We start from the raw sequence: 11,774 nt of genomic DNA, 5'->3' as shown, positions 1-11,774 counted from the left end.
CTTGACGATATATCTTTCAAAATCAGTTATGGAGGAGCAAAGCTAGATTATATATGAACTCTGGACACCTTGTGTCATGTATTTTCATAGAATTTCTAGGCAGGATATTCAACTTTTATTTTATAAAATGGGCTATGAGACAAAGATCGAGAATTATACTTTCCCATGGAATCTAATCAGTTATTCCCTTTGCAGATCTTGTAAAAGGTCACCACGCCTACATAGGGCTGAGTGACCAGCAAGAAGAAGGGACCTACAGATGGGTTGTAGATGGCACCATTCACCAAATCGTTGACTCATGGTAAGACCTGAAGTTGCAGCAATAGGAATTCATGATTAATGAGATACCTGGATAACAAAAAAAGCATTATGCTTCTTCAAGAAAACTGGGGAATTGAATAGAATATAGATATAGGACAGGGGAGGCCAAAGCACTGGGACCTCAGGGGATATTCAGAGATGAAACCGAAAATTAACAATAAAGACGTTTCGAAGGTATAACAGGAGGGAAACCTCACAGCTGAACTGTGAACCAATTGTTAGGAGAGGGTGAAAGGTAAAAAGAAAGAAAGGTTATGAGTGAAGGAAAAGAAATGATAGGGTTTTGGCAGATAGGGACCTTAGAAAGGGACGTTGCCAAGTATCTTAAGTAATGCCTACAGTGTACTGCATGAGGTGCACTGACAGCATTACCCGCCTATGGCGGAAATGAATGACTGACTACGATCTCTCTTCGCTGTTTCTCAGCAAAGATTATCTTGCTCCCACCAGGTGGCGTGAAGGTGAGCCCAACAATGCACACTCAGGAGAGCATTGTGTCCATTACCACTCTCCTAGCGATGGTCTCAATGATATTTCCTGTGACACGAAGTTCAGGTAAGGAACAGTGTATAAAGACTTGTCAATAGGCATGGGTACTCCAGTTCAATTAACTCCAAAAAACATGAAGTTTATAACAGCCAGTGGTTTGAATCTGTTCCAAAGCTATTTTCTAAGGACTACTTTACATTGGTCTAAATACAGACACCACCCTACTTCCAAATGAGTTACATTCCATGATGAATTTTTTGCAAGGCAGTCACTGCGCTCTTCAAGTCTAATTTAGTACAGTATGATATTAATTTAATACAGTACTGTGCGTTTTTTCACCCTAAAACACAATTCCCTGTACAAACATTACTGTATTTAAAGAAAAGGTGCACAGAACGAAATCTGAACTTACGGGTGGCAATGGGAGCTCACTGAAGACAATTTTAATTTGTGACCCAGTTTGTTTGTATCTCTGTTTGAAAGCTGAATGTTTGAAAGCAGGGTGGTGTCTGTACACATTTCCTTGTGTTATATGAAGTTGAATCATTGTTATCACCTTAGGCAATGGATTAGAAGTCAACCAAGGTATCCAGTTGAAAATGATTTACTTTAGAAGAAATATGAAAACATTACCTTATTCTGCCAACAGGTACATCTGTGAAAAATCTGGCCACCTGCCTTGGAACCTTGCTTCTGTGCCAGATGAAGAAACACCCGCAGAAAAATGAAATGGAAAATGGATTAGGCTTAATAGTAGATTTCTTGCCAATTGTCTGCATAACCTGTATTTTGTTGGACAACTCCATAGTTCATGTTGACATTTCTTTAATTAGTAGTAATATAACTGCAACATTCAAGTTTACATACGAACTGATATGCTTTAGCTATTTTAGAAAGGAGTCTTTTTGGCTACAAGACATCCCCCGACAGTAATTATTATGTGGAACTTAGGTATAAAGTGATCTGGGTGACCATTCGGTAGGAGAACTGAAGTGCTTTGTGATCTATGCTTGTTTCAGAGTAGTTTTTGTGTGATGTCTTATTTTCTCCCAGGTGGGAAACCACTTCCATTATCTAGGAAAGTGGCTTTTTAATTTCAATGAAATATGGTTGATCTAATATGACAGGTGGTTGAATCTCTCATGAGACAATTTTTTTTCTATAGTGCTCAAATTCCTTGTAGTACACTACAAATAATGGAAGTGTTTGTGTTACCATAAACTGTTCTTTAAGAACAAGGCATATAAATCTTTAAACAACTATTTTGTCTCTGTATCATGAATGAAACGATACGTACAAGAATAGTTCTTAGGTTTCAATTCCATTTCACTTTGCCAGAGGATGTCTCCTTCAGTCAAAGGAGTAAACTTCTTCCTGTATATCAAAGGCAGTCAGCAACCAATTTTGGGTTCATTTCTTCCTTGGAACATTTTTAGTTATCTTTTTAGGACATGTGCATGCTGCAATGCAAAAGTTACCTTAGCAAATTCTACAAAAATAACATTCTTGCTGTGAAAAGACAGAAAACTGCTTTCTGGATTCCCTACAAGAAACAAACAAGCAATACTCCACTGGGAGAAAACCCTCAGAAAATTTGTCTGAAAAAATTCAGCTGTTGCCTCAAATATACTGCATGCTCAAATGCAGTTCCTCCTTACCGCATTACTTTCCAACACACTTCTGTATTTTCATCAGCACTACTTTAACATAAGATCAGACATGCAAATTATATTCAGTATTCTATTTCAATATTCTATGCCCTATCCTGCATTTATATGAAATCCCATCTAGCAAAAATAATACTGTATCTTAAAAGACAAGAACTATGCTTGGTCCATAATACTGTATCTTATAAGCCAAGGACTACGCTAGGTCTGTTTATTTGACTGAGTCAGTAATTTTTGACTTGTGTTTCTGGACTAAAATTTACTGCAGATTTCAAAAATCAAATCAACTTCTTACTTACACCAACCTGACCGCTTTTCTGATGTTACTCTTTTTCTGATTTGATATTTAGGAATATTACTATATCCATCTGCTATGTATATGACTGATTATGAAGATGGTGGATAACATAAATAGTAAGAGATAATAAAATGTAATTCTAATGACAAATAAAGGCTTCATTCAAAATATATAAACAACATTATTAAATATTAACGGTTATTATAATCAAAATTAACACTTTCCTTGTCATACCCAATATAGCAATATGTAGAAAATTTCAATCATTCCTCAAAATGCTTTGTCATTTTTGTATATCAAATACATTCACTAAATATATACAAAGTAAAAAGAACATATGAGTACTGTATAATATTATTGTAAAAAAAAATTTAAGAGCTGAAGCAAATCTATCCCAGACCCTTGACAGCACTGTAGTCTCTTATACAACAGTTAATTACATAGGCAATTTTAAATGAAATGCATGTAAGTTTATAAATCATATATACATCTAAATTTCTACAGAATAATTCATCCATACAGAGAGTATTTCATTGGAACTATTTTTAGAGCTGCAACCTTTGACAAAATTCAACAGAACTACATTTCCAATTGATAACTATTCTTCTTCATCTGACTCATCATATTCCTCTGCTTCACTATCAATGTCATTTTCCTCATCAGGAACTTTTCCAGTTTAATCACTGAAACAATCAGGAACTATGGGACCAATAAACCAATTCAGCGTGTATATTCCATTCTCCTTAATCCACCTAATACAATGTGGAGTGGATCAAGGTGATTAATGTCTCTTTCATCTGATGATTTCCACATGTTGGCAATGAAGTTTGCATGAAGGATATGCTTCTTGAGGGTTGCTTAGTATGAGAGGAAGCACAGATAGCTCCATTCCTTTGATATTTTTCAAAGGAGTGTTTGAGTTGTTGAACTAGTACTTCACAGTGAATATGCTGTAGTGAGCTGTGTTAACATCTTTAGTTTTGTTTTGCCCATACAAAACACACAAACTCTTCCAGAAGAAGGAGCTGTCTCTTCACTGTAGAGGAGCCAAGTTCTCCAAATGCTCTTCAGAACCTTGGATAATTCTCTACAATATTTAATGGATGTACTTTCCCTTTGCCCTAGATGAAAGAGAATAGTAGTAGCCAGTGAAGACATGCAAACAAGGTAATGCTTGTCAAAGCAATGTTACATCAATATACCTCTGACTGTTGTTTAAATTGCTGACGTCCATATAAATTATAATGAATAATTCAAACCAGCATGATAAAAAAGAATCACCAGTGTCATTTGCTCTTACACTGATGATGTAGTTGGAGTTGAGTTTAGGCTGTGAATATGCTGCATCATCTTTGGATCAGCTTCAGTGTAGGAACTCATAAGTGGTTTATACTCTTTCCTTGTCATGTGTCCATCATCACAGATTACAGGAAGCATTTGCAATCAATAGCATAAAACAATTTCTTGTTGGCCAGTATATCACAATACTGATCATCACGCCACTGCTTGGCTAGGAAGCAAAGAAGGATGTCTTGTAGGAAGAGAATGACAAGGCTGTAGAAAAATTTCTTGGCCTAGCTACAATCACTGAAAACATTCGTACACCTGTCTTGTTCTAGCCCTTAATAATTGTTCCTGAGTATGTGTCAACTGACAAAATGAACCTATGTTGCTGATGTCCTGCAAATATTTGTTCATATACAGTTGCTACATCTTTGAATTTAACGAGTAGGTTAGTCAAACTACATAAGGGGTCAGTTGACTGATGTGCCTTCTCCACCGCCGTCTATCAAAGGCATCCTCCTCCACCAAACCTCTTCTCTCCACATCTTTCTTCACTTTACCTCACCATCTAATTCTCTGTCTCCCTCTCGATCTTCTTCCTTTTGTAGGTTCCTCCCAAGCTCTCTTCACTCCCTTCTAGTCATCCATCCTCAACACATTCCCATCCCATCTCAATTGTGACTCTCTTATCTCTGCAATCTTTACTGAGCCTGCCCTTCTTCTTATTTCGTCATTTTCCAATCTCTCAAGCAGCGATATTCCCATAATCCACCTCAACACTCTCATCTCTGTTCTATCAAGCTTTGCTTCCTCTTTTCTTCTTAACACTGGTCTTCTCACTGTGCTCTAGATCTTGACTGTTAGCTTGATTGGCATTTTCTTATTATATACTACTCCAGCTACCTTTCTCTACTCACCTTGCACAGCTTTTATCATACTATCAAATCAAGACTCACATCCTCCCTCTTGGTTTAAAGTAGATCCTAAGTATTTAAACTTTTCCATATGTTTTATGATCAAGCCTCTTCTTTCATGTACTATTATTCTGTCTCTATCTTCCCTACTGCTCACCAAAACCTATTCATCTCGACCCACCTAATATACTTTTTTAGGTCTTTCCTCTTCCTCTAACACCGTAACATCACTTCTCTTGGGATTCTATCGAATGCTTTCTCTAGGACTATAAATGCATGATAGAGCTTCTGGTTTTCCTCTAGCCTCTGTTGCCGTACCTTTCTTACTATGAATATTATGAAGATGGGATTCACTGTACCTCTTACTCTCATGAAAATAATATCCAACATTTATTACACTTATATTCGCCTTGTTATATATTGATACAACAACTTTCTTTACTACACTTCCACACTAGGCGCCATAATCATACTTTAAGCTAAAAGAAAAACAAGAACCATCCATTGTGGGGGGGGGGATCCACACTCATGCAAATACAAGGGAAATAGAATAATTAGACGAATAACTGTCAGAAATCCTTTCCACCTTTTGTAAATATGTAAACAAACCTGTTTCTTGGTTCTATGCCAATAAAAGAAAAAAGGAAAAACTTAAAAAGCAAAGTGACAATTCAACAAAATAAAGATAAACAAAAACATATTTTAATATGAATATCAAACATTTTCAAACAAACTCATTTATAAACCCATTTAACCACTGTAATACTGTTGCTCCTTCTGACCTGACATCTAATTTATGATTTAAGTTCAGTGAGCTATTATTAGTGTATTAATTTCAAATAATTTTTTATGATTTCCTGATAATTTAAATGAAACTTAATCATAGAACAGAACATAGCATTTAGGCCAAAGTCCATGTGCTCGGACTTTTGAGGTTGTGAGTGAAGTGCAAGGGAAGCTGCAGGGCAGAAGCTAACTGCTTTATTCATCCAAAATTCACATATGTCAATGGCTCATGTGAGCCAAAATGTAGTCCAGTTCTCTAAACAGACTGAAGGAGGTGATTTTCTCCGGGCAACTGCACCTGTATTTCTTCAGAGATGTAAAATGACAGATACATAGACACAAAACATTCAACTTAAAATAGGTATACATGGTTGAATAGCTGTCAGAATTATATACAGAATGATAACAATTCATGAGCGGTGATGATAACAATGTTGGAGATATTTACATAAAACCTGGTCACGAGAATCGGTTTCCCTCAGCTGTGTGGTGAATACATGTTCATTTTCGTGCAGAGAAAGTTACTTCATCAGGTAGGCCTACCACATGAATTTGCCACGTGGGGGCTACAGTACTCCACAACCAGGAGAGGCCTACATCAATGGGCTGGTGTCTGGTATGTATGTTGGTTTCAACCAATCAATTGAAACCCATGTCGTCCTCATGTTGACCTTCATTTGGTAGGTCTTTGGTTATCTTTGGAGTACTCTGTGTAGGCCAGAATATCCTGGGGAGAAGGGGGGTTCTATGAGTGTCAACATGGATGAATGTATAGTTTATGTTCTTTAAGTCTTAGGGGACGCTCACTTTTCTGTTTGGATGGTAGGTTGTCTTGGACGGTAAAAGATTTTCAATAGCCCTTCTGGTGTCAGACTGTTGTTGTCAGGCTTGTATTTTCTTGAAAAACGTTTGCTGGCAACATCAATGCTTGGCTGTACAAGACTTCAGAACCCATGGAAATTCTTTTTTACATCTTCCGCCTTGACATATGGCAGTGAGAGGGGCTCTCATTGATCTGTGTATCTTCGTGATGATTTCATTTGCTTTGGGGATGTAAGGTGTTGTGTGTGTAATTATCATACCCAGACTGTACATGAGGGCATTCCACAGGTTGGAGGTGAAGTTAGTGCCTCTGTTGTTGGTGATGATCTGGGGGACTCCGTGACTCCTGTCTCAATCAAAGCGGGATTTGACACGGCTCTCCCATGTTTGCTGCCAGATTGGCATTGCCTCTGGCCATCTCATGTTCCTGTCTATAATTATAAACAGGTACTTGTACCCATCTGAGGTTGATAGGGGGTTTCCACTATGTCGACGTGTATGTGGGCAAGTTGGTGCTCCATTGTTTTGAATTTTTCTATCCTACTCTGTGTGTCTTGTGACGTTTGATGTCTGGCATGGGATGAACTCTCTTGCCCATGTCTTTACCTCCTTCCTCATGCCCCACCAGATGTACCACTCTGCTATTGTTTGGGTGGTTGATTGTCCTGATAGGTGGTATGGGTTGTGGGTGAGGCCGAAGGCTCTCCCTCTCAGTCCCTCTGGCAAGTAAGGGCATGGTTGCAGGTGATGGTCACCATTCTGTTATCAATCAATAGGTTGCCCTATATAAGGGCAGAGTTTATCTGCAACAGTCTCTGCAGGCCCTCATCATCCTTCTGTCTTTCCATGATATCAGGTTAGGATATCCCAAACTGGATGGTGTTGACACAGTTTCTTGATAGGACATCCGCCATGGTGTTCGATGAACTCTTCAGGTATTTAATGGTGCAGAAGTACTCGGTTATTGCTGACAGGTGCTGTTGTTGTTGCTCTAACCACGCATCTGCTAACTTCATGAAGGCGTGGGCTAGTGGTTGGTGCTCTGATTGGACCATGAACAGACATCCCTTTAGCATGTGGCACAAATGGCTGACTGTTTTGTAAACTACAATGAGCTCCCTGTCGAATGTTACATACCAAACCTCTGCTCTGCTGTTGCTAGTATTTTGCTGAAGAAGGCTAACAGGCGGCAACTATCCTTACTGTCCTGCTCAAGTACAGTGGCCATTACCATATTGCTTGCATTTGTTGAAAGTGTGAGGGATCTGTGGGGTAAAGGAAACATAAATGCTGTTGCAGACGTTATTGCTTCTTTTGCTAATTTAAATGCATTATCTTGTTCTTCTGACCAATTTAATTTTTTTGGAGGTACTGATGGCTTATTATTTTTGTATTGTTTGGGATAAACCTATGATAATAGTTAATTAGTCCAGAGAATTAATACACTGATTTTACTGTTGTTGGTTTTTGGAAATTTGTTACTGCTTTCACTTTCTCTGGTAGAGGTTTGGTGTCGTCTGGGTTAACTTTGTGGCCAAGAAATTCTACCACTTTTTTACCATTCTCACTTGTCCTCATGCAATATTAGACCATTGTATTTCAGTCATTTTAACACGGTTCTCAAATCTTTGAGATGCTGTTTAAGGTTAGGGGTGAAAATTAATATATTGTCCATGTATATTACATAGAATGGGAGGTCCTTGAATATCCTGTCCATTAACCTTTGTAACATTGCCCCTGAGTTGTGAAGACAGTTGAATGTGTAAGTGCTGAATGGGGTGGCGACTGCAGTCTTCTAGGTATCTTCTTGTGCTACTGGTTCTTAGAAATCTCCTTCTAGCAGATCAATCTTAGTGAATATTTTTGCTAAACTCATTCGGTTTGTTATATCTGCTAAATTTGGTATTGGGTATCTGTCCGGTTTTGTTTTTACTTTGTCATCAGTAATTCCCAAGGGGATGCCATTTTCTGTCTGCATTCAGTACCGTATGTAGTGGAGACGCCCATGGGCTGGAAGCTTTCTGGCATATTCTGGCTTCTTCCATGTCTTCAATACCTTCTTTGTGTAGGTAAGTTTTCCAGGAACCTGACGTCTGAATCTGTATTGGAGGACACTGTTTTTATGTGGTGTTGGATCTTGTCTTTTGCTGGGTTTGTTAGGTCATGTCTGAGGTTGTCCCTGAAAACGTCCATGAATTCTGTAGTAATTCTCTCATAATGGTGGTGGGACGTTGATAAGTGACAGCCCTTGTTGCACTTTCTCCCCTTGCTCCCGATCCTCCCGTAAAATAAGCATAATACCATCTGGAGGCTCTTGTCTTTTCTGTGTGGGTTTACTTCTGGCTTCTTACTTGGGGAAACATCTTTTGCAAATGGGAGTGGCTGGTTCATCTGTATTGTGTCTTTGTTTTCCGATGAATATACAGTGTGATGTGCTGCGGATATGAGGGTTTGCTGCTCTGTGTGCAGTGTGTACCTCATCTACCATGACCAGGAACTCTTCTATGGGCATGGAGTAGGTGTTAGGCAAGGCTGCTACTGCCTAGCGTGAAAGTTTGGTGAGGAGTACCTCTCTCACAAAGTCCAAGGATGACTTTGTTTGGTCATCATTGGCCAGCAGGGTGATCAGTCGCCACAGTTGTTTATATACGTGCAACAGCCGTTCATCGCCTATCAGGGTCCCCAAGTGATTGAGGAATTTCTTCGCTCTTTGGTTGGGTGGCATGCTGAAGGATGACATCAGCTAGTCCTTCAGAATGTCATAGATGATGGGGGCTTCTTATTCCTCAAGCCATTCTACTATTTGCTGGAAGATGTCATCCGGCAGGAATTCGAGGACGATGTCTACTTTCCACATTGCCGAAATGTTCTTTGTGTAGAAAATCGTTTCTCCACTAAAGAACCATGCTTCAGTGTGGCAGTGTGTGTAGGGTGGCTGTCAGATGGAGGCAGCTGCAAGCTTTAGCTGATGGTGCAGGGGTAACTGGTGATGCATGATCGGTTATCTATCCGGGGTCATCAGTGTGAGTGAGGTGCAAGCAAAACTACAGGCCAATGGCTCATGAGATCCACAAAGTAGTCCTGTCCTCTCAACAGATTGAGGAAGGGGGTTAACTCTGGGTATCTGTGTTTCTTCACAGATGCAAATTGACAGATATATAGATATGGAATGCTTAACATAAAATAGATATACATGGTTGAATAGCTAGCAGAAAAAGGTTGGAGATATTTACATTAAACATGATCACTAGAATCTATGTTTTTCTTATCCTCCTGGTGAGCATGTGGTCAAGCTTGTGCAGAGAAAATTAATTTGTCAGGTAGGCCTACCACGTGGTGGTTGCAAAGTAACTTAGCACTAAGGAAAATTAATAGTGAATGGTTACAAAATGTGCAAGAGGACAAAAACCTCACAGTTGCACTATGAATCAATTGTCAGGAAAAGATGAAAAGTAAGATGAAAGAGAATATGAAAGGAGAAACAGTTAAATGAATGAAAGGGGTTGTAGTTAGGAGACAAAGGACATTGCAAATAACCTTAAGTAATGCCTACAATGCACCACATGAGGTACACAAATGGCACTAACCTCCTTACAGATTAAGTGTTCCACTGAAGCCCCACATTGTAAAAGGTGCAGGGAGCTATTTGAAACTGCAGCATTTGAACTTAGTTACACTAACAATATCCTAACTTCTCAGGCCACTTTTGTACAGCTCCAAAATATTTCAACATTTAAATTTGTTTCACTTAATTTGTGGAAGGTAAGTTAATTTGTTGTACAAGAGAATGTCACACATTTCTTTAGTGGTTTATCTTCAATAATCTATGGTGTTGAATTTATTGCTATCAGTTCTGCCTGGGAAAAATTTAATTTATTTAAAGTGAAGTGGCAGTAAATCGTACTCTTGTTAAGGGATTTGGAACCATCAATATAAAATACATAAAAGGGGACATCTGTATCTGTAATCTTCTATTGTGCTTGTCTATAATATTCACGGGTACTGGCATATTTTTCAGACAAATACAGGTATCCCTAGAGTAGGCAGTCTACTTCTAGAGGAAATCTGATCTTCAGATAGATTGAGTCTTTGAGATTACTAGCTCTAATTGGGATAAATGGAAGATGGTTTGTCACAAAAATGACTGGCCACACAACATGTTAGAGGAGAAACTCTTATTTACATTTTCAAATGCACTCCAGGAAGAGATTCTTAATATTTCAATTTTTGTCATACCAATGTGGGTGCCAAGGCATCCTTGGACGGGGCATGAGTATCAGTACACCACATTGGTCTTCCTCAAGGGATTCTGCTATGTGGGGGGCTGGATTATTCTTCATCACCAGGCTGCTGGTTTTTCTACTTTTAGTGTAAATATTAAGATGGATAATCTTATCAGGATTGGTAGGGCAGACGTTTTCCTTAATGATCTTCTTAAGGCTTCCTCATCTTCCCTATACTTCCTGTGGAAGTGCCCTTTGTAAAAAAAAGTAGGATCTGTTCAGGGGTGTCAGGGTGTGGTTCCTATTGGTATCAGTTTTAATGTTCCTTCGGATAGACTTTTCTATTTCTTGATTAATCAACAAATAGAAAAGTTTATCCGTAGGAACATCAAGAAATAGAAAAGTCTACCTGATGGAACATTGATAGCTGGTACCAGCAGGAACTATACCCTAATGTCCCTTACAAAAAGAATTTCCTGCCCTGCCCAGGAGGGAGCAATATTCAACCATGCCAGAACTGCCCATAGTCAGAGGATCTCCTGATGAGACATTGTACTATTGTCAAGGAAAGGCAGCTTTGATCATGAAATGCACGTTGCAGCTGCTCTATCTCTTCCTGGGAGCTGGTGCCGATGAAGGTGTCATTAATGTAGCGCACATACATCCTTGGTTTGTTGGAGTTCTGGAAGACACTCTCTTTGACGGTTCTCATGTAAAAATTAATGAAGATGATTCCAAGGGAGAACCCATCGCCACCCGTTGATCTGGGTGTTCATGAGGCCATGGTGGTCGGAGAAGTGGGGCTTCTTAGTGCAGATTTCCAACAGGGCACGAAGGGCATGCTCAGGGATGTTTAAGGGTGGTGTATCAGGGTCCCTATACACCTTGTCCAAGATTATTTGAATGGTCTCATCAACAGGGACGTTGGTAAATAAGGACTCCACATCCATTAAAGAGATACATCCTCTGG

The 11,774-nt window shown here is 39.1% G+C and overlaps 1 protein-coding gene across 1 annotated transcript in view; it reads left to right on the top strand.

Annotated features, from left to right (window-relative positions):
* The window catches only part of LOC135203520 (perlucin-like protein), a 29,920-nt gene extending 18,456 nt beyond the window's left edge, over positions 1-11,464 (top strand). Inside the window, exons 5-7 of the mRNA XM_064233253.1 lie at positions 196-301; positions 772-876; positions 1,460-11,464. Of these exons, the coding sequence (XP_064089323.1) occupies positions 196-301; positions 772-876; positions 1,460-1,538 (290 nt within the window). The 3' untranslated portion in view covers positions 1,539-11,464. The remainder of the gene's footprint in view (positions 1-195; positions 302-771; positions 877-1,459) is intronic.
* The last annotated feature ends 310 nt before the right edge of the window (positions 11,465-11,774 follow it).

This window comes from Macrobrachium nipponense, chromosome 36 (genome assembly GCF_015104395.2).
Source record: "Macrobrachium nipponense isolate FS-2020 chromosome 36, ASM1510439v2, whole genome shotgun sequence".
Lineage (NCBI taxonomy): Eukaryota > Metazoa > Arthropoda > Malacostraca > Decapoda > Palaemonidae > Macrobrachium > Macrobrachium nipponense.
Note: the sequence above shows the minus strand (reverse complement) of the source record. Positions and strands in the feature narration are given on the sequence as shown.